Source organism: Scardinius erythrophthalmus (assembly GCF_964197995.2).
Source record: "Scardinius erythrophthalmus genome assembly, chromosome: 7".
Taxonomy (NCBI): Eukaryota; Metazoa; Chordata; class Actinopteri; order Cypriniformes; family Leuciscidae; genus Scardinius; species Scardinius erythrophthalmus.
In genome coordinates, this window is record NC_138227.1 from 20,559,651 (window position 1) to 20,585,855 (window position 26,205).

Genomic DNA, 26,205 nt, shown 5'->3' on the forward strand with positions numbered 1-26,205 from the left:
TATAGATACATCCACCAACCCCTCCTTTCCACCCCACCTCGCTAGGCGCCAGCTTAGATGCATCTTCACACAGACAGCTTGGCGACGTCAGTTCTAATGGCCCTTATCTTAATCTGCTTTAAAAGCATCCTGCATTTCCACAAGATATTTTCACCTTTCCTAGCCCACATTTAATAAGCAGGCCCTCCTAACTGTTTAGCCCTTCTTGTCATGAGGTCATGCCAGAAAACATGGGCCGCTGTGGTTAACAGGGGTCCAACTGAGATAGGTTGGAAGGTGCAAGACCACATCTTGAGAACAGTACAGGGCTTGCGTGTCTATCTGTGTGAGTTATGAATGATAATGTTGGGGGGCCTGGGGGAGGTATAGCACATTTGGTGCCATGGGGACAAATGGCCAGAACAGACACACATCATACACATGGTCCCTTGCAGAATGGAGAGATAGTGATCAAGCAGGAGTTGAGAGGTCTCTGGAGACTACAGATGTTCTAGTCCTCTCCTCAGACAGGATTCTCAGGCTCCAGAATTTCCAGTCTCCAATGAGTCCCTAAACTGCTCAATTTCCAGATTAAATATTAATCCACATGGAGCATACATACATGGACATGATATACAATAGGGAATTTATGTGGTCAATTTATAAAGAAACTGGTTCTTGTGTTAAAGTTGGGGTAGCATACTATGATTCTGGTAGGCTAAATATATTGGATGAAATATATTGGATGATATATATTGGAAATGTGCACTAAGTGTACATCAACACGAAGATGTACATGCACACACACACACAGACATTTGAGAATGTTAATCATCCCCTCTGAGGGTACATCATGACAGGCAGCTTGAATAGGGCTGAATTATTCATTAACTAAACGTAACAAACAATGAGGAACAAAGTATTTTTCAATGGTTTTCAATAATTGAGCCTGTTACCTGAAAAGGGATACAGAAAAACCGTGAGCCAGCACTCAAAGGTTTGTTCATTATCCATAATACATTATAGCCACGTATGATTGCATGTGGTCATTGTCTGACCACTGCTATTGAATTTTGAAACAGATACTTCTAGAGTTATGACTTTGAGGATCCTCTACCGGAATGTCAAACAGAAACCACAGTCTTACACAGCATGCAGATGATATTTTTATGGCAGTTCTGAGGAAAACATTAGCTTGTTTACAGAAATGCAAAATTGTGGTCTCTAAGGCCTCCCAGTGGCAGCTGTATAGTGGTGCAGTATCAAATTGACATGACTTAGTAAAAAAACAACTCATGTTTCAGAATCTTAGATTCTGTTAGATTCTTTATAAGCAAAGAGGTATAGATGAGATTAAAAGGTTAACTGGATTTTTATATTTTCTGTTGCTACTTGCTAAAGTTATTGCTATGCAGTTGCTAAGATGTTTAGGTTGGCTGCTAGCCCATTGGTAGTTCAGCAGGTACTAAACAATCAAAAGAGACCATTCCCAAGTCTCTATAGTCTATAAATATGGCTCAGGTGCCCCCCTTCAAATTAAATTGGCCATTTTATCACTTGTTTATCATTCATATCCTTAGCACAAATGGTGCTACTAAATTGAACACTTTGAGTCAGAGGTCTGTTCAAATCCCTAACCATATGTATGAGCAAAAGTGATGCTTGAGTTAGCCAGTGCCATTAATTGCAGGGAATATTGACTCTACACACCTTGTAGGATGGCAGGAAGCAGAGAACCCCTCGACTCACTACGTGGCACACTTTCAAAAGCAGGGCCCCTACTTCATCTTGGAAGGCAAATGTCTCTGCATGCTGAAATGTGGCGCAAAGTTTACGACCCTGAGGCCCTGCACCAACTGTACCGACCCAGACCTGCAACAAACACACACCAATTACAAACTCAGAATTTAAGTTACACTACCAATAAGTCTAGGGTTATTTAGATTTTCTTTAAACAAATTAATAATTTTATTTAGCAAGGACACATTAAATTGATCAGAAAGACATTTATAATTTTACAAAATAAATTTCTCTCAAATTAATATTTTTGAACTTTGTTTAAAAAAGAATCCAGAAAGAAAAAATGTATTGCGGTTTACACAAAAATATTAAGATAATCAATCTTGAGCACCAAATCAACATTAGAATATTTTCTGAAGGATCACGTGACACTAAAGGCTAGAGTAAATGGCTGCTGAAAATTCAGCTTTGCCATCACAGGTATTTAAAAATATATTAAAATAGAAAACAATTTTTTATTTGTAATAAACTTTCACAATATAACTTTTTTTTTTTTTTCTTTTTTTTTTTACTGTATTTTAGGTAGATCCACATCCTAAAAAAATGCTATGTAGCAATGACCTGTGACTTGCTGATAACGTGATTGGCCTCCAGCTGGATGGAGAATTTGATGCCAAGTTCAGAGGAAAAGGAGCCCATGGGAGAGAGGGTACCCGAAGTTAGCACGATAGTCCGCACTGAATCGCTCAGATCTGAAAATGCCTGCCAAGACACAAACCACCAACCACTACAGTAACAGCTTACAATTCATATTCATACTAACAACATTTAAATTAGATTTTTTTTGTTCTGCAACAAGCAAAGTTGTTCTCACCACAGCAGGGTTGAGGCACCAAAAGCTCAGGGTGTGCACCAGAGTTTTGGTGCGGGTGCTCTGTCGGCGACGCTGGGTTCGTGCAAAAAAGCCCTGAGCGTCGGGCAGGTCCTGCTGGGTTGTCCACATGTAGCTCTGCTGGAGAGCCACACGGTAATCATCTGCAAACCTGTACATATCCACAAACAGAGAAATTAAGTAAAAACAATAGATGAATGTTGAATAATAGATCATGTAGTAGAAAGTTTGTTCAAAGCTTTTAAAAAAGCTTTTAACATCATTAACAAAGCTTTTTATGCAATGAAAACATTTTGTAAAAATATAATGTAGGTAGATATTGGAGCAATTAAGTGAAAAATGTGGAATAGTGAATGGGAAACAAGCATTGATTATTAATAACTAAGATTTATCATTTTACTTTGAATTTATGATTCCTCTCTAAATTTTACACTTAAAGTTCTCTTTTACACTTAAATCTTGCCAACTTTTAGGAGTAGACTAGCATAAAGTTATCCATAAAGAAAAAAGACATGGACTAAAAGCCATAAAACTCCAATTGCGATTTCAAGGGGTCTTTAAAAATCACTGCCAAAAACCTTTTTAGAGATAGTAAGGTAAGAATAATGATGGGTAGTTTGTGATAATGACCTGCAATTTTGTCTGAAAAGAAATTCCAGCACCATAAAGAAGCTTTTGAGCATTGACTGAGTGTTGGAGCTGATGGTGGGAACCTGCACCGTGTCTTCTCTCCCGTTCACTAGCCCGATTCGCTCCTCCTTCTCTAGCACTGCTGCCAGGTTTTTCTACACAAATCAGATACAAAAAGGAGGGGAGACTGTCAGTATACTCCTGGTAAAAGGGGAGGAAGGTACACAGAGGAAGAATACCTGTAGCAAAGAGAAGGTGTCTGCTGTGATGCCAAGGCCACGGAAGATGGCAAGAACCTCCGTCCCTGTCCAGACCTTACATGAAGACTCATATTCACGCTCCTCCAAGCCATCGCAGCTTTCCTGCACCCAGCTACATAAAAGTATGGACACAAATATATAATTAATTTTATTTCAATTCTTTCAAAGAGTTGGACTATTTAACTCCCAATTTACACAATTACATACTGGTCCACATAAAGAATTATTAAGAATCTTAGAAAGCAGATCTCTGCAGACTACAACTCATGATGAAGCCAAATATGGATGTCCCACCACCTATGATGTATAACTATTGAAGGAAAGAGGGGCCATACTTGGCAAGGCTGCAGCAGAATGCTAGCAGTGGCTTGTGTTGATCACGCCGAATGTTATGTGTCACCATTCCGTCGATCTCATCACGTGCCAGCAACAGCTGAGCTTGATTCAGGGTGAAACTGGCACTCTCACGGGCACAATCCTCTATGTTATGAGCCTCGTCCAGCACCACAATCTGCTCCTTCAGATTGATTTCCATCTGGAAAGAGGAGAAAAGATGGATAGATATACAAATCCTTAAAATATCCAAACACATGTGTTATCAATCTTATTTGAAGACTTTCATTGACTTCTTTAAACTAAGGGTGGACATTTTTTTAAACTGTAACTTTTTAGTAGTGCTGTCGATTTATCGCATTAATTTAACTAATTAGCTATGAAAAAATAACATGATTAAAATGATTTAATGCAATTAACACACCCAGCCTGTCCCAGACCTACGTAGATCATCTTATATTTCATACAGTTGATTGGTGACAACATGAAGCAGGGCAACATATCACTGCGTGATGTAGCCTATAGAATTCAGTGAGACTACCCCTAAAATTCAAGATATTAAGGCAAAATGCAGTTTTTGTATCATATTTAAATAAAATGATATAGTTCACACGAGCAACGATGGCAATATCACACAAGTGCGGTTTTTGTTACAAATAGCACGAGTGCAAATGTGATACAACTGTTCAATAAATAATAAGTTAATATTGCGGTATATTTTAGACACAATATTGTCTGTTTTCATCACCCTTGTACCCTAAAAGTTTGTGTAATAAATTCTATGTTAAATCAAATCAAATATTTATTTCAAAAGCTACTTTTCATAATGTCTATTTAATGCTTTTCTCATTTAACACAATAATGACTTTAACAACTTTAAATTATATTTTGGGTCTAATTTCTGAGCCAAATTTGATGTGCGATTAAATAGATGAATTAATTGGCACATCATGTAATTAATTAGATTAAAAATTGTATTCGCTTGACAACCCTAGTTTTTAGTCTCTTACACAAAAATATATTAAACTGATAAGTGTGGTATCAGCACAAAACATTCAAAAAAAGTAAAACGTAGAAATGTAAATAATCTATAAAGCAACAATTATATCTATATAAATAAAAATATAGCTAATTACATTCTGTGTATACTGAAACTTAGATTATATGGTAGCTTATGGACTGATGCTCACACTCTCACGAATAAGGGGGTCCAGCAGGTAGTTGTAAGGACAGAACACAATACAGGCCTCTTGCATGAGCTCCCGAGCTGCGTAGTAAGCACAGGACCGCAGCTTGCCACCAAGACGCACCAGATCCTCAATGTCCCAGGCCTGGTGTAGCCCATGAACCAACTGTAAAGAGCTCTGATCACGCATTTTATGCACATTGTGGTAGTACCGGCATGACAGACCCTGAAATGACATGGAAATACACAAACACAGACAGATAACATTGCTTTAAGAAAAGAGGTATGCTTGAGATGCATTTTAAAAAGATTTAAGTGTATAAGTGGTAAAGCGCAGTGCTAGCAACACCAAGGTTTGAATCCCAGGGAATGCATGAACTGATACAATGAACTGTTAATGCGCTTTTATATGATTATTTAGGCAGCTGCCTCAATGCAGAAAAGGGAAGCATCTGTGCATTGTTTTGCATTTCACTGGAAACTGTAACATGCTGCTGAAAGGCTGATAGCAGCTTCCAGCATACATACTCAAAGAGGGATTAGTCGTCAATGAGAGCATGGGATAAACGTCAACCCGATCGTGCCGTTTTGATCCCCCTGTCCTCCAACCCTTATGAAGGTGATGATGGCATCACTGAGGGGTGTGCAACCTAACGACAAGTGTCTGAAAGGCCTACGCACTTCAGCCATTCAGTAGGGCCAGGAGAGCAGAATAAAGACTCGGAGTGGGGCTCATAAGAGGACACAAGAGATGGGGCCTCAGGGAGGATGAGGAAAATGACAGCTCATTCCCTCCTCTCTCTGAGCAGGGTTGTCGGCACGGCCTTCCCCGCTTTCATGTGCAGGGGCGCGACACAGTCGAGAGGTGAGTGGACACCTGTGGTGACAGGATAATAGGTATCATTATATGGGCTGCCCGATGGTCAGAGACTAAGTAACACGGACAATACCGAATCTCCCACTGGAACAAAGTGTGTTTGAAGCCTTTGACAAGGCTGCACAACAAAAAAGCTCTGTATGACTGATTGGGGATATTATCGCCTGTAACTGTTTTCCACAACTTTGGTGACGGAGATTAAGTTTGTGAAACCTTAAAGCAAGGGTTTGCATTTCAGTGTGGGCAGCTCGTCTTCTTTTCTTACGACAGTATTACAGTGAAAGGAGAAGAGGGTTCACAGAATAAGTGGCCACACTTGCTGTTTGGCCTGCAGGCCAATGTGAAGATCAGGAAATAAGGTGTTTAGTTCCACAGTAAAGAGTGGGTCAATCTCCGTTCACAAGATCCAATTTAAGACTTTCAAAGGCAAACAAATTCATGATGAGCTGATCACTACTTAGGCCCAACACTCAATGATGAAACAGGGCAAAGGCCATGACCTGTACACTTAGGTGGTCAGTGGAAATAGTGTGTAAAGGGGTGATCTTTTGCTACACACACACAGAGGAGGAAAAAACACTGTTATCATAATAATAAATCTAAACTGACACCATTCTAATAAGGATGCACCACAATTTCGACCACCGAAAATATCATTCTTCAGTCAAATCTCGAAAACGCAGACAGAATCTGTTAAGGTGCAGCCACATTTACTGTTGTTCTGTGAATTTTTGCAGGTGAAATCCAGTCATTTCAATAGAAATCCACACGATCAGGAAATTCCCCATGCAGATTTCGCAACGGTTGATCACATTTTAATGTAACCTTTTGCATTTTTACTACTTAACACTAAGTTTGCATTGAACAACATGTGCATAACTGCACTGTTTTTACATCTATACAACTGCACAGTATTTTTAAAACGTTGTCGGAACCAAGATCTTTAAGTACAAATGGCAACATAATTTTTTTAACCATTTAGAAATATATCAATATAAAAATAATACTAGAATATTTTGGTTATAAAAATGATAGATTTAATTTAATTTCTAATATTCATAGAATATTTTCTAAATACGAAAGATATCAGAAAAATATTAATACAATTTGGAGTTATTCCAAATAAAGGCTGAATTTAAAATGAGCATTTTTAATTATCCATTACAAGATTCCAGAATTTTTGTTTCATTTTGGTGCATCACTACAGAGAAAAAGGTTCATTGTTGATCTTTAGGTTTCTCTCACAACACCAATATCGAGTTCAGAGTTCAGTCTCATAAAAGGCCTTGAACTCAGTGAACCTAAATCTACTCTCTTTTATCCCTCTTAGAGGCACTAATGATGACAGATGAATGAAGAACCTGTGCTTAAAGGTGGTTGCGATGTCATGGTGTAACCTGGGAAGGGGTGACTCACGTTCTTGGCCTCCAGCAGCTCCTTGCAGCGCTCGTTGCGGTTGGCATGAGGTACCACTTCGGGGTGGACACAGGTGTGGTCTCGGCTGGACAGTATTGTCATGGGCACAGTGGAGTAAAGCGTCCGTTTCAGCTCCCGTGCGATCTGTGTGATCTGCTTATGAGTACGAGTGCCGAAGAAGATCTTTGGGATTTTTTTCCTCTCGCTTCCCTCTTTGTCTTTCTCATTGTCCTTGGACTTTTCAACCAGTTTCTGTCCTGCTTTGAGGTTGGCGCAAGGACAGAGAGAACAAGACACGGGAGACTGTCGGACACAAAGAGAGAGAGAGAAAAACAAGTCAAGCGTAAACATTACAAAGAGAAACAACCTACTTGAAGCAATTCTACAGCCCTTGTTTGTCCAGCTCATGAAAAGGCTTTTGTATTAGTAGTCGTACAGATAATCATTCAAATAACAGGCAAAAGCTATAAGTCAAGACAGAATGACCCCAAGCAAGACTGTAATTTTAGACCATGCCATTGTTCATGCTACTGGCCCCCTGATTGGATCTCTTTAATTGCAGCTTTCACACAAAGGGCCATGCTTGCCTGCAGCCAGCTCTAGTGGTGAAACCGATCTTGAGGATGGTATGAGCATTTTAAGTGTCCCACTTTCTCCTCCATTCATGGGAATGACACAACTCATGTGTTACACAGTTAGTGTCAAACAGAGAGTCATTCCTTCATTCTGTGGGAGACAGTGTTATTGTCCTAGTACTGAAATATTGCATGCATAAAACAAGAAAAGCTTGTGAAGTGTTTTAATATACACTACTTGTGTTTTTTTCCTTTCAACAACATGATTTTGTCCAGGCATGACTGATAATTGGTTGATAATACAGTTAATATTTACTTTAAATCACTTTAAATGCTAAAAGTGAATATAGGCATCATGCCATTATAATGTACAGAATGAAAAAAATGAATATTCATTTTGGAAATTTTCAAAAAATTACATTTAACTTTGTTATTAACTTATTTGTGGTTTTAACTTTACCTTTGCTGGCATTTAACACTTAATCTAAATTAGCATGCATAATTTAATAAATATTATAAGATTTTGTAAAATAAAATCTCTATTTTCAGTCTTCCTTCAGTCCTTCAAAATAACAGTAGCTTTTTTTCTTTTCCTAAAAGTGACAGTAAGATTATCCCTCATAAGCAAATGCTAAGTCACGGCGTGTGTTACACCTTCACATCAGGGATCAAGCTGTCCTTTAGCCTGCACTCCACTGAAGAGGTCCAGCTCCAGTTACCTGAGTTGCTTCTCAAACCTTGTTTGTCATTAAATATTACAGTAAGTGATAGAATGGAAGCGAACGTGAGCCTGTCTTGCAAACCGTCCCCCGGTGGGACAAAGACCAGGTCCGACGTGCTAAATAAACAGAGAGCTGGCAGCAGCTAAGGTTACGGCTTCGCAGGAAGAGTTACGGCCCTGCCGATCACCTTACCTGCTGCTGCCACATTCAATAGGCCAGTCCAAGTATCCTGCCTCCTATACTGAATAATTACTTATTCATCGCAGGGGGGAGAGAAAGGGCCGATTGTGAATGGGAGGCCTTGTCAGTAGCCGTGCAGGAAACAGCTGACACAAGGGTATCCGTTACATGCAGCCTGCCACAGTTTCGGCCCCTCTCGCTACCGCACAGCAAATAAGACACCCCTGGAATGCAGATAACAGCCTCCATTGGCCAGACCTGCCGCCATAGACACATTCAGGCGGACTGGCGCATTCTTTCCGGCGAGGCCCTGATATCAGCAGAGCAGAGAGCTACACCTAAGGCCACTCCAGACCTCAACAGCAGCTCCTAATAAAACAGTGCGTGGCATTGTGTGAGAGCGTTAACCCAAGCATGCTGTTCCAGTCAGGGGCAGACACCTGCAGATGCATCTAGCAGCTCATTGCTCTGCTAATAAAATGTGGCCATTGTTCTGGAACCAAAAAATGAGCAAGGATATTGGGAAAGCGTCTTCAGGGATTTGTTGCAGCACTGGTGTACAATGAAAGCATTTCACAGCTCCTGTGGGACCTAACAGCTAGTTACAGTTCAGGGCCAGCACACATACTACAAATACAAAAAATAAGCTGCAAGTCACTATGTGATGTGTTTTAGGGGTAATGGATACACGAAGAGTAGAGAAAGAACTTTATTTTTGCTGGATTTTTTTTTTTTTTTTACAAACTAGAACCGTGACAGTTGGTACCGTTAACGGTTCCCACATGAGCATTATTCCGCTGATGTGGATGGAACACCGCACTAAAATGAAAGTGATTTGGAAAGTGTTCAATGTCAGTGTAAAATACACAGCACAACCTGTGAAGTCTGATTCTAAAATGAAATACTTCTATGTGCAATACTCCTTTCTATCGAATAAAAAAAAAATACAGAATGTCCAATGAGTTTCCCAAGTGAACAATTTTTATGAACCCATCTTTTTTAAGAAACAAATACATACAGCACTACTAGTGAAGCCTGATTCGCAAGCAAATGACTCTTACGAGCCAGTGAATCAAAAACAGAAGCTCAATATGAAGTTAAAAGATTCCCAAGTTAATACTTTTATGAACTGTTCTCTTTTAAGAATAATAAAAAAAAAAACATACATAGCTGATGACTGATTCACTAAAAAAAACATTATAAGGGCTGGGTTTGTTCTACTAGACAGTGCCATTTCTGTTTGCCAGGTGAGGTGTGGAGAGAGCAGCTCCTGTGTTTGAGATGGTGAGGCTAGATTGTCTGTGCTCTACAATGGCCCTGTGGTGGAAGATGCAGGCCCAAGTGTGAGCGCGAACAATGGAGACTGCATTTCAACAGGCTGGCTCTGAGAGCCTGACACCTGAGAGACTGAAATCTCACACTGTCCGCCTGCCTGGGCCACTGCACCCTTACCATACAGATGGACAGAGAGAAAAAGAGATAGCGGGTGAGAGACAGAGACAGCGAGTGAAGCATTTCAGTGAGGTCTTTACTCCATATAGCCCTCCTGATAGCTGCCCCGGAGTGCCCCCACCCCGCAAATCCCCAATCTTACAAAGCACCTGTTTATCCCCGGAGCACCGTAACCAGCGGGTGAACCCCATTCAATATTTATCCCAGGCTTTCACAGATCACTGCCAAGCAAGGCAAACCTCTTAATTAAACTGGAGCTCGCTTCAAAGGGCCCATTGAAGATGTCAGTCAGCGCTGGCAGGGGCCGAGAACGGTGTCAGGTGAGAGAGTGAAACCTAAGGCATGCTTTCTCTTCTTCCCCCCAACCAAACACACCCATAGGCCCGCCCATCAAGCCCAGGCCGTCCTCTTCGGTGACCGTCCACCAATCTCGAGGAACACGTCAGACAAGTCACTCCCTTTTCCATTGTGCCTGTTGTAAGCAATATGTCCAACAGTGTGACGGGGTGTTCACACTGACACAGATTCCTTTCACCACTGGCCATGTGAATACCTGCGGTGTTTGTTACACTGTATCAGATTTTCCTCATGCAGTACATGGAGATGCTGAGCTGCATTTTATAGCCCTACATGTGAGCCTCTCTCAACAAGCCAAATGAATGGTAACCCCACAATTAGGAGGATTTCTGCTACAAGAAGTACAAACTGTATGTTTAAGGTTATCAAATTACAGATAAAATGTCAGGCAGATTTTCAATCCGAAAGATTGGATAACGTACCATAAAGTTTGTGATCTCGTGAATCTAGTATCCCCAAACATCAACAAAAACCCACTTTTGCATTCACACTGTAGTGAGCATTGTTTTAGTACCATCCTACATATATAGGATGTAGCCTAAGCGACTATGTGTGTGTACATTAAATTGGAGTCATATGGCTTTTTGTGACACAGCACTAGACAAATTACAATAATTAAACCGAGATAATGCCTGCTTAAGGACACAGCTGTGTGAAAAACCTGCAATGAATCCAATAATATCCCCATGAACCTGTTTTGACCCATCCTCTGCTGCCACCCTGTGGTCAATGTATAATACAACGCAATCCATAATATTAGATTGATAATATATATAGTAAAAAAAAAAATAAAAAAAAAAAATTATATATATATAGTACCAGTCAAAAGTTTGGAAACGTTACTATTTTTAATGTTTTTGAAAGAAGTCTCTTATGCTCATCAAGCCTGCAGTAAAAAAACAACAACAAAAAAACAACAGTAATATTATGAAATATTATTACAATTTAAAATAATGGTTCTCTTTTTTAATATACTTTAAAATGTCATTTATTTTTGTGATGCAAAGCTGAATTTTCGTCAGCAAGTACTCCAGTCTTTGGTGTCTTATGATCCTTCAGAAATCATTCTAATATGATGATTTATGATCATGCTGGAAACAGTTGTGCTGCTTAATATTTTTTTTATAACCAGAGATACTTTTTTCAGGATTATTTGATGAATAAAAAGTTAAAAAGAACTGTATTTATTTAGAATAGAAATCTTTTGTAACAATATACACTACCGTTCAAAAGTTTGGGAACAATAATTATTATTTTTTTAAGAAATTAGTACTTTAATTCAACAAGGATGCGTTAAATTGATAAAAGGTGATGGTAACGATTTATATTGTTAGAAATGTTTTTATTTTGAATAAATGCTGTTTTTATGAATAAATGCTGTTAATGTTTTACTCATCAATGAATCCTGAAAAAAGTATTCCAAAAAAATATATTAAACAGCACAACTGTTTCCATCATTGATAATAACTGAGTATCAAATCATCATATTAGAATGATTTCTGAAGGATCATAAGACACCAAAGACTGGAGTACTTGCTGATGAAAATTCAGCTTTGCATCACAAAAATAAATTACATTTTAAAATATATTAAAAAAGAGAACCATTATTTTAAATTGTAATAATATTTCATAATATCACTGTTTTTTTTTTTGTTTTTTTTTACTGCAGGCTTGATGAGCATAAGAGACTTCTTTCAAAAACATTAAAAATAGTAATGTTTCCAAACTTTTGACTGGTACTGTATGTATATATATATATATATATATATAATAGTTACAATTAAATATATAATTATAATATTGTTTATTTAATAATAAATACTATTCCAGTGGCATCCTTAGCAAAACAGCAGAAGTCTTAAAGCCATAGTTCGCCCAAAAATGATCATTTCTGTCATCATTTATAGCCCTCATGTTGTTCCAAACCTATATGAGTTTCTTGTATGAGTTACTTGTACTGAGAAACTGTTAGGGCAACAACATTCTTCAAAATATCTTCTTTTTTTGTGTTCCACACAATCGAGAAATTCATGCAGGTTTGGAACAACATGAGATAAAAAATTAGGTGAACTATCCCTTTAATGGATACTGGATGATGAAATGTAGAGAAATATCAAACAGTGCTCTTCATAGCTATTTTTGACACTATTACATCATATTCTCCAAATTAGAGATACGAGTAGAAAATGAGTCTGAGGTGCACTTACACAAAACTGTGGCTGCGACTGGCAGCTGTCAGCTTTGGCACCACTGTTCAATTCCATGGTCCAACTCTGAGCCCCAGGCACCGGTCTCCCCAGATCATCCTCCTCTTCATCATCATCAATGTAAATCACTCCTCGTTCGAGACATCTTCGCTTGCTGTTCTGTGGAACGAGTGAACCTGAGTGTGACGACAAGACTCAACAAGCCAATCAATAATGTCACAGGAATAGAAGCTATTGGTAGCAGTACCTTTTGCTCTGTGCCTGGTGTACGAATGCGCTTCCTGTCAATCTTAAAATCATCATCTTGTTCTCCATTGGAGAGAGAGGCTTGAAGTTTCTCAGAGAGACGGGAAGACAAAGTCGACTTTTTAGGCTGGTCACTTTTGACTGCTGAAACAAAGATACATACTTTATGAGAAAATGGATTGCACTTAAGTAATGTATCAAAGTGTTTCCTTAACAGTGCTGAATCTTTATCGAAAATTAATCGAAAATTTAAAGTGCTCCTATTATGCTTTTTTCAGATCTACCTTTCATGTAGTGTGTAATATAGCTGTTCGGAAATGTAAAAGGTTTGCAAAGTTTCAAAGGCCTTGTCCACACTAATACGTTTTCGGTTGAAAACGCATATTTTTCTCTGTTTTGTCCTTTGAATTGGTGAAGTGTGCGTATTCGGACGTTTCAGTATGAATGCAAAACTTTTGGAAAACACCAGTGTGGACAGCGGTTTGAAACAAAAACGCAGTTTTCAAATGTATCCGGATTAATGTAGACATAGCCTAAAATGCATGACAAAATGTAGTTATTAAGTAGGCTAGGCTCTCTTGTGGTTGATTAATAAATGCACTTACGCAAGCTCTGTGTGACAGTACAAAGTCTTTTGTTATTGTTTTAATAGAAAAACCTTAACATAATTTGGAATTGATATTAAGCATTTTATATTTGATATTTTTTCTTGTTTTACCAGTTTTCATTAATGAGTGTTCATTTATATGATAAATATAATAAATCAGAAAACTAGATGAGGTAAAATAAACCATGCCTATGGGTTGATGTTCTCTTGACTTGTGCTTGCGTGAAAGTGCAGAACTTTTTCAAATGACAACAATAGATGTTATAATATTGAGCAAAATAATCAGGATAATCAATTTAACCATTATGCAGCATGACGAAAATGTGACTAAGTTTTCATTGACTAAAACTAGTGGTTAAACGGATCACAGTTGATCTGCGATCCGTACGTACCAGGCAACGCTGTTCAGCATGCATGTGATTTGTGGATTAATTGCAAGTTTAATAATCACCATAGAGTGAAAGTTTATAATTTGCAAGTGTTTCTCTTGCCAGTTTACATATTTACATATTTTAAACCATTCCAGTGCTAGAGAATTTAATTCAGTACTTGTGTGCTGTTATCCACGGACACAGCCGCACACACCCGAAGCGTGCACACAGAGGGAGAGGCGCATTTCAGATAGTGGGCGAACTCCGAATTGATTCCTCTTTCGCATCTCCTTGCACTTGGATGGACACATACACACTCTCGGCAAGTATTGTCGTAGACACAGTCCGTTAAGCCTAAAGCAGTGGTTAACCGATATATCGCCAAGGCCAATTAGCATTGGCCGATAACTTTTCTTGTTTTGTGCAGAAATGGTCCGTCAGATATTCTGAAGTGCGCATTTGTAGCCTGCATGAACATGTTACTCAGTGTGTGACGGTCAGCTCAGCCTCACTGGAGACGCACGATCGACTAACTATGCAGCGCTATATTCAGTTGCCCACTATGTTATATTCATGTAATTTTCTCTGTGCTGTAAGTAAAATTATTGTTACCTTGCCTTTATTTGAAAAAAATATATATGATTCCCAGTGCACACAAACTTACCAGACTACTGAGTGCCCTGGTTACAGTGATTACTTTCCTTTTATTCATATTTTTTCAAACAATTTCTTTATTTGTGAAAAATATTGTAATACGATTAGAAGTTGCCATCTACAGTATTTGTAATAAATCTTCAAATTATTAAGTAAAATATTAAGTAATTTATTAAATATTAATTCAACTAAATACAAAGTATACAAGTATAAAGTATATACAGTATATCAGCCACCCTGCTCTCTAAGAACGTAAACAGTTGAGAAATAAATCAGATGTGTATCTTATTGGATCCGTGCACAACAGCCTATAAAAGCCTGCTTCTAAGTCATTAATGTTAATCAAACAACAAAACACTGCTTTAACAAAGATATAAAGCTATATTAAATTTATACACTATATTGAACACTATAGTGTCATTTTACATTTAATTATTACATTTCTGTATCTGAAATTAATACTACAGTTAGACCTTACTTTATTTGTAACTTTGTTATAGTGTATTTATCTGTGATTGTGTATTTGTTATTCATTTTTACTGACTGTTTAATAATGTTTGAACTTTATTAGTTGGGCAAGTAGTTTTTGCTGCAGTGTCAGAGTAAGTAAAGTGTGCTTAAAGTATGTTTTAGGAGAACCACAAAACTAAATTAAGAGCCTTTAAAATAGCATCACAGACTTTAAGAAATTGTATTTCATCTACAGCAAGTAATGAGTTAGTAGAATCATCTAAATGTTACAAGATGTCTTTTTATTGCACTGTTTTTACTTGCTACACACACACTCAGTCTAACAAAGCTCAACCACCATCTGAACTGATTCACGAAACATATTAGGCTACTCCTTTGATCCAGTTATTTTAATGTATTGTTCAAAAGACTCACGCTCACACCTAAGTTATTGAGTTTGAATCAACATAAATTAATCACTGAATCCATCACAAGGTTACCAAATTAATTTGACTTACGGCACCATAAAAAAATTTCAGAAAATGCTCACCTCCTTTTGACAGAGGGGTTGTAGCTTCAGCAGAAGTACCTTCACCAGCAAGATCCACCAGAGGTGGTTTAGACGCTGAGCGGTTGAAAGTGGGATGTGCATTTTGGCTGTGGCACACACACTGACATGGAGTAACCACTTCTGGTTTCTTACAGTGGGCCGAACTGGTGCCTGCATTCGGCTGTTCCTTACCTTAATACATGATAAAATTAACAAAAAAGGAGGCATTGTGTAAGTGCATTGTTTTATAGAGAAAAAGAGTTAACAAGAGTTTAGTATCACATAGATCATTCATACAGGTTTCATCTTCCGTTCCTACACATTTTTCATTTCAAAATTCCATACTTTCCAGACTCAAATTTTCAAACCTATCTGTAAATGTTTTCAAACCATATTTAACATAAATGGTCCATACAGCATTATATTTGGTGTATAGTACAGTCATCTATAAATATTTATAATTTTCTGTCTTTTTTTATTGGTTTTCTCAAAGTGATAACATGTGCTTTGGCTACACGATGAACCTAAAACGCTTTATAACCTGCATATTCACCTCTGACACATCAGTTTCATATTGTAAATGTGGTTTGATGCTGCGCGATCACCAAACAGCAAAGTACAGTCTGATTAAAATGATCGTTTCTTTCATTTCATTCATTTATTCAGTTGCTCTCTATACCTTGGTCAGCGTAGATGCCAGAACGATTGACAGAAAAGTTAGAAACATTACAGCTCATTGAAAAGATTTCTAGACATACCAAACTGTGCTTGCTGCCATGCAAGGGCCGAACAAAGCAAAGCAAGACTCTTCCCACTGCCAGTAGGACTCTCCAAAAGACAGTGCTTTCCATGGTTAAGTCCACGAATGATCTAAGAGAAATGGGGAAAAAAAAACACGTTTTCAAAAATGAAAATTACAGACATATCAATCTACAAAAGTAAAGAGGCTATTTTAAATGTTTTGTATAAAGATGTTACTGATGACAAAGCTAATTCACTGTAAAACACATCAGCAAGTCTGCCATCAGGCTCAAGACAACAGATCTCTTACTGAATTCATCATAGCCAGCTGAGAGGGATAAGCTTTGCAGGGGAAGTTTATTTTCACCCCTCCTATGGTGTAGTCCACTGGAGCCGCAGCCATTCTGTGTGTCTCTGTGTCCAGTGGAAGTCAGTGTCTGAGGACACAAACATTAGAGCTTTATGAGACTGGAAAACTCTCTTCATCTGACACTTTTGACAGTTTAGCTCCACCTATCAAAGTGTGCTGTGGGTAAACACTTAATTTAAACTAAATTAGCCTGACATCATCTATCTTAATTACACGAGTAATATTTGAACCGACACTTGACCTAACTAATAACATATCTAATATAAGACATGATTCAATCGACTACAAAATAATAAACGAGTGTTTTATTATAACATTTTAACGTTACTACAGAACTGTCTGCGTAACGTTAGCAAGATAGTTTGTCATACTCGCTGCTATTAGCATGAAAATAACACCCGTAAGTTACTTGGTTTACCTCGGGAGTAATGTAAACTAGAGGAATAGCAAATGAATTACGTCGAAACGAAAAACTACATTTCTAACGGGATAAAATTAGCTGTGTAAACAAACCGAGGCGGCAGGAAAATGAAACTCCCGCGCTGCACCACCACACAAAACAAGACGTCCCTACGTCGTCAACGTGACGTCCGCAGTCAAAATAAAAGACACTCTCCTTTAATTTTTTTTTCTCTCTCAAAAATGATAAATAATATCACATATTTCCCAGTGAGTTTTTATATCTTGAATTTTTAAAGAAATTAAATAATTCTAAGATTCTTCTAAACAGCTGAAGAAAAAAAAAAAGAAAAAAGAAAAAACCGGATCAAAATGCATAAAACAACAAGACCTAATCCTGTGAAACATACTGGAGCTTTTTAAAACTCACAGATTACTCATGCGATTTATGTTATAATGGCATGGAAAATATTGTAATTATTTTTTCTATTGCAAATATGCAAAGATGATTCGAACTGAAATAGAACATTTTATAAAAGGGAAACTACGCACAGTGTACAGTTTTACACTTTGTTGCAAGTGATACAATGGGATTATTATTATATTAGCAATATAACTAGAAACGTTCCATAAATAAAATAAAATTAACTGTCTCCATAACTTCTTTATTTTTTATTTTTGTAGAAATATATTTATTTATTTTTCAAAATAAAAGTAATTCTAATTCTAACAAGCTTCGTTTCTAGTTTCAGTTCAGATTCGCATGTTTATTCTTGCGCGAACTTTACTTAGTGTGACGATGAGTATAACTGAATTAATCATGAAAGTAATTCGTGACTACAACAGGTGGCACTGATGCACATACAGGGCAGGTGAGATTGTTTTGAGAAAGTTTATCCAGGTAACGTTAACTGTTACCACTGAGTTTGAGAAAAGTTATCACAAAGAGATCAGATAATGTAGTACTGGGGCAAGAAAGACTTTGAATTCATCTTTTCGACATTTTCGACTTGGGGGTTCATTGTAGTCCGTCATTTATTTTCTCACAATATACATTCCCTTGCCTATCAATTATCTCGGGTCTGCGTCATTAGATAAACAACAACAAAAAAAAAAAAATTCGTCAATTGTATTGTATTCATTGGCAAATCTCATTTCAATGAATGAACAAATTGACACTATAGACTATAGTGATGTTCAACACTATAGTGTCACCAAAATAAGCAGCAGCCATTTTTGTTTCTCTGGTGTTGCTAGCTATTAAGATGAATAACTTTAAATTTAAATTCATCTAAAAGTGTGACAAAGTGTTACATATCGAGGTGATGGTGACTCAGGAAAAAAAAACCACTATTAGTTATATATATTTTTAATAATAGTAAATAAATAAAAATCAAACCTTTCGGCCATGGTTAAACTCATAGAAGGTGAAATATGGAAAGTGGACCTTTGGGATGTCCAATTTTGTAAAATGTTTGACAGTGTTGATGTGATTTTCTTATGTTTAATATATATGTATATATATATATATATATATATATATATATATATATATATATATATATATATACATTAACTATAAAATTGTGAAATTATGATCTGAGGTCAGTTGGAATCAGGAAAAAACAAAGTCTTGTAGAACTGTTATTCAACAGGAGTCTGGATGGCACCAACTAGTTAATAAGGATGAGGCAGGATTATGCTGAAGCGTCATGCACAATCTGTGATTATGGTGATCCCAAGATGCTTGGTGATGTAATTGCACCTTGAAAATGTGCCCGTAATCCCAGGATTAGCATTATTAACATGCTCAGAGTGCCGTAAACCTCATTTCCATATCACTCAGCATTTCAGATGTGATATTTCTGCAGGTTTGGTGTTCAGAAATGCTCAGAGAAAACGAGAGGTTTAATTCTCTAGACTTATTTTGTGGATGTTTGACAGTATTCAGCTATATTTGACTCAAGTGCTCCAAGCTAAGACAAAACAATAGCATTTTGGACCGGGGTGATATTACATAGAAAAGCAGCATTGTGCAAATCCCAACAGTTATAACAATGAAAATCACTAGAAACTCTAGACCTAATAGACATAACACCTGCCATAACCCTCACTTTGAGCTTGAGATGTAATAAGTTCCTACTTCAGATATAATATAATTGATATAACAAATAACACTCAAACTTATTTGTATATGCAGGTGTGTATTTGAGAGAAGAGGCTGATGGGAGTCTAGTGATTCTATCTTCACCCTAGCTGGACCGGTGGGACCTCATGATCTACAGTACATTAATAACCAGCTCAACATTATCACCTACATCCTCTGCCAGCAGGTACATGACTAAAGGCTACACCAGTTGATGTTGTGGTATCACCTAAGATGCATATTAATCTTGCAGATCGTTTGCTTTATTTTTTAACATCCAACAGAGCAGTGCAGTTGTGCAACTTACGTTGATGGCAAAGGTGACTGTGTCTGTCTCTAGATTACATTTGCAAGTGTGTGTGAGTGTGTGCCTGCACTTTAGCTCTGCAGAAAGAAATTATCTGTGGCGTTCATTAAAGTCTGCTCACTGTTTTTGCTATGGCATATTATTTCTTTTCACTCGTAATTTTAAAAGGAGAACAGCAAAAAGCTGCTTAGTTTATTCAGAGTTAGTGACAAAACCAATAGAGCAGAAATAGATTATAGATCCATGTACCTGTCCATGTGACATTCATGTGTTCATTCATTTTTCGATTTAAAATTGAAATTAGAAAAATGAGAAAACTGAACTTTTGTGTTTTTCGTTTTGCTCATTTATACATGCATATATTTTTAGTTTATTGCAAAATATTCACATATATACTAATAGTGAAGTGTTTTGAGACTGTAGGTAGGCTAGATCTAAAGAGATCATTTGCCATGTATTGCTTTTTTCGACTCACTGATTTGGTGTAAATTTCTGTACAGCATCATGGGTAATGTAGTTTTTCATCACAAATTCCACTGTTCAACACAATTATTTTAAAAATAAGTTGGAAAAACGCAGGCTTACGGCTTCAACAGAAGCAAATATCATTGATTACCTCGTTGCTCACAGTAGGTCTGTCTTTAAAGATTGATAAGTTATTGTTAAAAATCAATCTTCCTATGGAGAAAATTAATGTTTTTACTTCCGTAACCTGACTGTTGCACTCAGCAACTGATACTATGCAGATTGTTTTTATGTGTTTGATTGCTGATATGCAGAAAGTTTAATTATTGTTTTGTTTCTGATACAATGATAACTCAAATAATAATGGATTACAATGAACATATATGCATTATAAATATTTTAATTAATAATTTAGCTTACAGGTTAATACTACATGTCATGCATGAGTGGATGTTAAGTCAAATCTTTTATGAAAATAACATATTACAATTTTAAATGAATTTACTTATGCACACCACTGTTTCCTGTTACACACACTGTGGTGTAATGGTGGTGTTTTTGGATGCTATTCTGTAGAGACCAGCCAAATGGGTGTACACACAGTTTTGCCTCAATACAGTTTCTACCCCACACATTCTCAACTTACAGGTGCTGCTTATTGCACTATACACAATACATAGTCAATCTCTCACACTTCTATATATTAAATACACTACTGTTCAAAATACAGTTAAAATAGTAATATTGCAACATAATTAATATAACTGTTTTCTATTTTAATATATTTTAAAATGTAATGTTTTCATTTGATGGAAAATGTTCATTTTTAGCAGCTTTCATTAAACTTAATATTTTGTGGAAACATAATGCATTTTTTTCAGGATTCTTTGATGAAGAGAATGTTCAAAAGAACAGCATTTATTTAAAACAGCAATCTTCTGCGACATTATAAGTGTATTTACTGTAACTTTTCATCAATTCAATGTTGAATAAAAGTATTAATTATTAATGAACCCAAACTTTTGAATGGTACTATAACTGCAGGCACTGGTACACAATGCTGCAAAGGTGTTTGTCATGTCCACCTGCTGTGAAACATCTGTCTTTTGACCACAGGATGGCAGTATGATGCCAGGACTAGTCCTAGAGCTTCTTTCTTTGTTCTCTTGCCAACACATGTTGTGCTGTTTTTCTATAATTACTAAGAACAAAAAATGTATCCTCGGGTTAAAATAAATAGCCTTTCACAGTTAATTTAATTGACTTTTTGCACATAACCGAGGTAATTCTGTCTCTGCCTCCGTCACAAACAAGAATAACAGTGCAAATGGTTGCCAAACAGACGTCTACGCTGTCAGTGAGTTTGTCAGACAAACTGCAGTTTTGTGGCCTAAATGTGGCACTTATTTTATCATAATGATATCGTTTTGCAAATAAATGTATTTCCTAGAGAAATAGGAAGTAGGTAGTTGGCACTCATGCACACACATTTTCCTGCGACCCAGTCAGGCTGTTAAGAATAGCGTATTTGAGCCATACAGCAAGGCTTTCTCTCCTTACTCTCTCTGAATATCCTCATCTAGTGACACTACAGCGGCATGGTGTAAATTGAGGTCACAGTCACGCTTTGTTTTGTATGCTGCTCAGACTAACTTCTTAATCATCTGCCCCCCTCTCTCACACAAACACACACACACACACACACACACACACACATTCACAGCCGTCTTGTGGCAGTGTGTGTATCTGAGGCGCTGCTTTTGGTGACAGCGAGTGCTGTGTCCCTGCCGGCCCAGGGCAGGTACCCCATGCTGACGTGTTTAATTGTGTGCGTTCCCAGTCCGCTATGACAAGTATGTGTTCGCATCGTGCCAAGAGAACAAGGGCAGACTCGCCAACGTGTGCCACTATGTTCTGTCACATGAATAGGTGGTCAGAAAGAACCAGGCACAACTGACCATATCAAAGAAATGGCTTGATTCATACAGTTATTTGTAGAAAATGTCCAAATAAATATGCTTCAGCTTGATATTATGTAACATCAAATCCCATTATTTTTCCATTCCTGAGCGCCAGTCTCTGATCTGTTTGGATGAGAGAACGTTGTTGATATGGTTTCCACATTCCAATTTTTATTTTTTTATTTTTACTATATAATGATGAATAACTAAAAATTTATTTGATTAGTTTCTATTTTTTTTATGGGTCCAGTTGCATTAAAATAGCCAAATAGAACTAGTTTGCTAACTAGCAGTTAACCAAGGGATAATCAGTCCTACTACAGTCTTTATTTTCAGATTAAAATTAGACCAGTCCATCCTTTTATGTAACTGACTTTAAAAAGATATGATCGGTCTTATATGACTAAAGACCTAAGCAGGTTATGCCGCTTGTTAAGTCGGACTTCACACGTTACTGTTTGTGGGTCCAAACATTTTGTTCAAATCAGATTCAAGTCTGCCAAAAGCAGACAATAAATGGTGGTATTATACACTCACGGTGTGCTGTAATACTACCAAAAATCATGATCCTAACCTTTATCTCCATAATAAAAATCTCAGATGGCCAGACAGTGCTTTGTCTTTTAGGAATTGTGTAAACCATGAGTTTTTAAAAGCTTAGCTTAAAGGCACAATATAGATTTTTTTTTACAATGAAATATCCAAATACCACTTACAAAGGGTTATAAATTTTGTTGACTTGTGTTCTTACAGTATCCCAAATGTTCCCAACAATGTTTAAATCCAGAGAAATTCTCAATTTTAATCAGTGTAACAGTCCGTGTCATTGCGTCGCCTGTCAATGACGTCATACCCGCGCTACCCTTGATTTCCTTGATTTGGTTTTACTTCCATAGAAACCATGTAAACACTAAAGACGCTTTAATCTCTTATGTTTTATTAGACAGTTGAGCAACTGTTTGGTTACCTTCATCGACAAAAAACAAATCATTGTTATATAGCTCATTTATATATTTGCATGTCATTTAGCAACAAAAGTCATCCAGCTTTTATAAATATGATATTCTAATATCCATCTATCTTACTAGTATGCAATAAGAGTCTCATACCAGCCACCGAGCGAACTCACAGAGTAACGTTACAACGTAACTTTCAACACTCTAAAACGTATTTTTAATATGATTATTTTGACCGATTAAACCGCACTGCATTACATTCAGAGCCCAGCTACGGCATATGAGCAAAATAAAAATAGTAACGTAAAATGCCCCAGGCCTGGTCCTCTCTCACCCTTCACTGTCATCATTCCATGGTACTCGAGGCCAGTGTGTCGCGCAGGTGTCTCTCATTAGCATTCCATGTCTCTCTTAAACCACAGTGATGTTAATAAAAAAAATGTGATTTGAAACATGATTTCTGTCAGATTGCTTTTATTCGGCTGTGGAGATGACAACTCCCATGATTTCTTGCTCATTCACGCCATCAGCGAGCTACTGTATGTCTTTGTCATTGTTTTGAATAAGCGACATCTAGTGGCGAAACTTGCATACTGTGCCTTTAAATGTGTGATGTGAATAAATAGTGCTTATAAACAGTTGTTGAGTTCTCAATGGAAACAAGTAGAGGCTTGGACTCAAAGACAATATTCTTAACCTCATGACTTAACAGGCAGATTGTATTAGACTTATGACATCTAGCCTAGTGGTGTGGATGCAGCAACTCACAGTATGTAAAATAAAACAATGTAAAATCTATGTTTATTTTAGGCCTCTGATATAACAATTATTCATCTCATGATTCTGAATCATTTTGAACACGTATAAACTACCGTTCAAATGTTTGGGATCAGTAAGAGGATGCATTTAAATTGATCAAAAGTGACAGTAAAGACTTTTTGTTAAAAAAAAATCAATTTCAAATAAATGCCGTTCTTTTATATTTTATATTTATCAGAAAAGTATAATGTGTCATGGTTTCCTACAAAAATATTAAGCGGCACAACAGTTTTCAGTATTGATAATAAGAAGAAATACTTCTTGAGCACCAAATCAGCATATTAGAATGACCAAAAGAACGGCTTGAGGCATAGTTATTTGTGGAAAATGTCCATTTAAATATGCTTCGGCTCGATTTGTAACATCATATGATCTGTTGATCTTTTTCCACTCCCAAGCACCTGAGCCAGAGTCTCGGATCTGTTTGGATGAGGACTTCTGTAGATGAGAGAAAGTTGGGTTGTGTTTGGGTTCCTCTCCTCTCATCTGCTCTCCTCTCCTTCTGTCTGGGATGGTAAATAAGGTTGGGTGTGTGAGAATCTCATTACCAGGACACAAAGCGGCATTTCCTCTGAGGATTGAGTGAGGGAGTGAAGAAGGGAGGAAGGGAGGGGGTGAGCGGGGCGAATGGCCAGGCTCAATCACGACCATGCTGATGGGGAGGGAGAAGGAGGCAGCTGGGTTCCCGCTCAGGCCTTCAATTTCCTCCACAGTCCAGCCACTCAAGTGTGTAATTACTATGGGGTGTCATGAAGGTGCGATTCCTTCTCCTTGTAACACTCACCCCCCTTCTTGTCCCCCCCCCCAATGGCTCTCAGCTCCCCACGTCCCCTGCACTCACCCCCAGTAACACCCCCATCTCATTTCTGCCCCAGGTGAGGGCACTAGATCCAAATATGTCTGGTGCTTAAATAGACATCCCAAAGCAAACCCTCTCCGTATGTCATGGCGGCACGGCCCCCCTCCAGCTGGTTAGCAGTCCACTTTCACTTTGTTTATTTGTCACAATTTGCCAGTTTTCTGTGTGGCTGTTTGTGGTTACAAGATGTCTAAACTTTGCATCAAGCAAAAAGTGATTTACCATCTTCGGGTGGAATAGCTACCATTGAATTGTGCCGTTCTGTACCGATCTGAGGTTGTTGAAACTGTTATACTTTCATTTTTCCATTGTCAAAAATTAATACTTTTTTTATTATTATTCTATTTTATTTTTGGTATATAATATAAATGAATTTGGTTAGTTTTAAATAAATATTAGCTAGCTACCAGCAATAGCTGATTTGACTATTGTTTTGAACTTATGACACCTAATGGTGTGAATGCTGAGACTCAATGTATGTAAGTAAACTAAAACAATGTAACAAAAAATCTTCATCTTATGTGATAAATCAGTTTAAACACATATACAGTACCGTTCAAAAGTTTGGAGGCAATACCATTTTTATATAAAAAACAATTAATAGGCTACTTTTATTTTGCAAGAACGTATTTTAAATTGATCAAAAGAGAAAGTAAAAAAAAAGTACATTGTTATTAAATACATTTGCACTTTCTAATCAAATAAAAAATTTATCATGGTTTCCAAAAAAAAAAAAAAAAAAAAAATTAAGCAGCACAACCGTTTTCAACATTGATAATAATAAGAAATGTTTCTTAAGCAAACATTCAGCCCAATATAATGATTTCTGAAGGATCATCTGAAGACTGGAGTAATGATGCTAAAAGTTCTGTTTTGTCATCACAGGAATACATTTTAAAATAGATTTAAAAATATATTCAACAAATAGAAAACAGTTATAGTACAGATAATTGTGTGTGTGCAATCAATAAAAGTAACTGTAGTCTGATTACATGAATTTTAATATGCAATATAATCTAATTACAAGTACTTCTTTTTTGGAATCAGATTACATAATCCAGATTACATGTAATCAGTTACTACCTGCGTGCTAGTTTATTTATATGTAAAGCTTTTTATTAAGGGAAAGTTGCATCTTTAATTATTATTACTGGTTTTGTCCGCAGAGGGAAAAGAAATGACACTCTGTAATACAAAACAAGCTGATTAGACTGACACAAACTGCCCATTTTGGAATGTCCTTCTGTGATCACCAGGTAGTTCCCACAAGTCCTCTGACCCACCACACTTGCTCCCCAAAATCATGCCAGGTTGACATGCTCAGGCAGGCTTACAAACACACAGTGTCTCCAGTGTGAGGCAGCAGACTGGCACCAACGCTCATGAGTGTGTGTGTGTGTGTGTGTGTGTGTGTGTGTGTGTGTGTGTGTGTGTGTGTGTGTGTGTGTGTGTGTGTGTGTGTGAGAGAAAGCTTTTTTGAGTTTCTTTGTGCATGGCG

At 37.2% G+C, this 26,205-nt stretch overlaps 1 protein-coding gene across 3 annotated transcripts in view; it reads right to left on the bottom strand.

Annotated features, from left to right (window-relative positions):
• The window catches only part of brip1 (BRCA1 interacting helicase 1), a 29,597-nt gene extending 12,208 nt beyond the window's left edge, over nucleotides 1-17,389 (bottom strand). Inside the window, exons 1-14 of one of the 3 annotated variants that reach the window (XM_081369744.1) lie at nucleotides 17,309-17,389; nucleotides 16,736-16,862; nucleotides 16,443-16,554; nucleotides 15,685-15,876; nucleotides 13,054-13,196; nucleotides 12,807-12,965; nucleotides 7,314-7,616; nucleotides 5,025-5,246; nucleotides 3,837-4,036; nucleotides 3,481-3,613; nucleotides 3,242-3,396; nucleotides 2,594-2,762; nucleotides 2,341-2,481; nucleotides 1,690-1,851 (exon numbers count right to left, since the gene is read on the bottom strand). In XM_081369744.1, coding sequence (XP_081225870.1) covers nucleotides 1,690-1,851; nucleotides 2,341-2,481; nucleotides 2,594-2,762; nucleotides 3,242-3,396; nucleotides 3,481-3,613; nucleotides 3,837-4,036; nucleotides 5,025-5,246; nucleotides 7,314-7,616; nucleotides 12,807-12,965; nucleotides 13,054-13,196; nucleotides 15,685-15,876; nucleotides 16,443-16,554; nucleotides 16,736-16,828 — 2,184 coding nt within the window. In that variant the 5' untranslated portion in view covers nucleotides 16,829-16,862; nucleotides 17,309-17,389. Of the gene's footprint in view, nucleotides 1-1,689; nucleotides 1,852-2,340; nucleotides 2,482-2,593; nucleotides 2,763-3,241; nucleotides 3,397-3,480; nucleotides 3,614-3,836; nucleotides 4,037-5,024; nucleotides 5,247-7,313; nucleotides 7,617-12,806; nucleotides 12,966-13,053; nucleotides 13,197-15,684; nucleotides 15,877-16,442; nucleotides 16,555-16,735; nucleotides 16,863-17,213 lie in introns of all 3 variants that reach the window. The other 2 variants (XM_081369745.1, XM_081369746.1) reach the window with 2 other exon arrangements.
• Nucleotides 17,390-26,205: the final 8,816 nt, after the last annotated feature.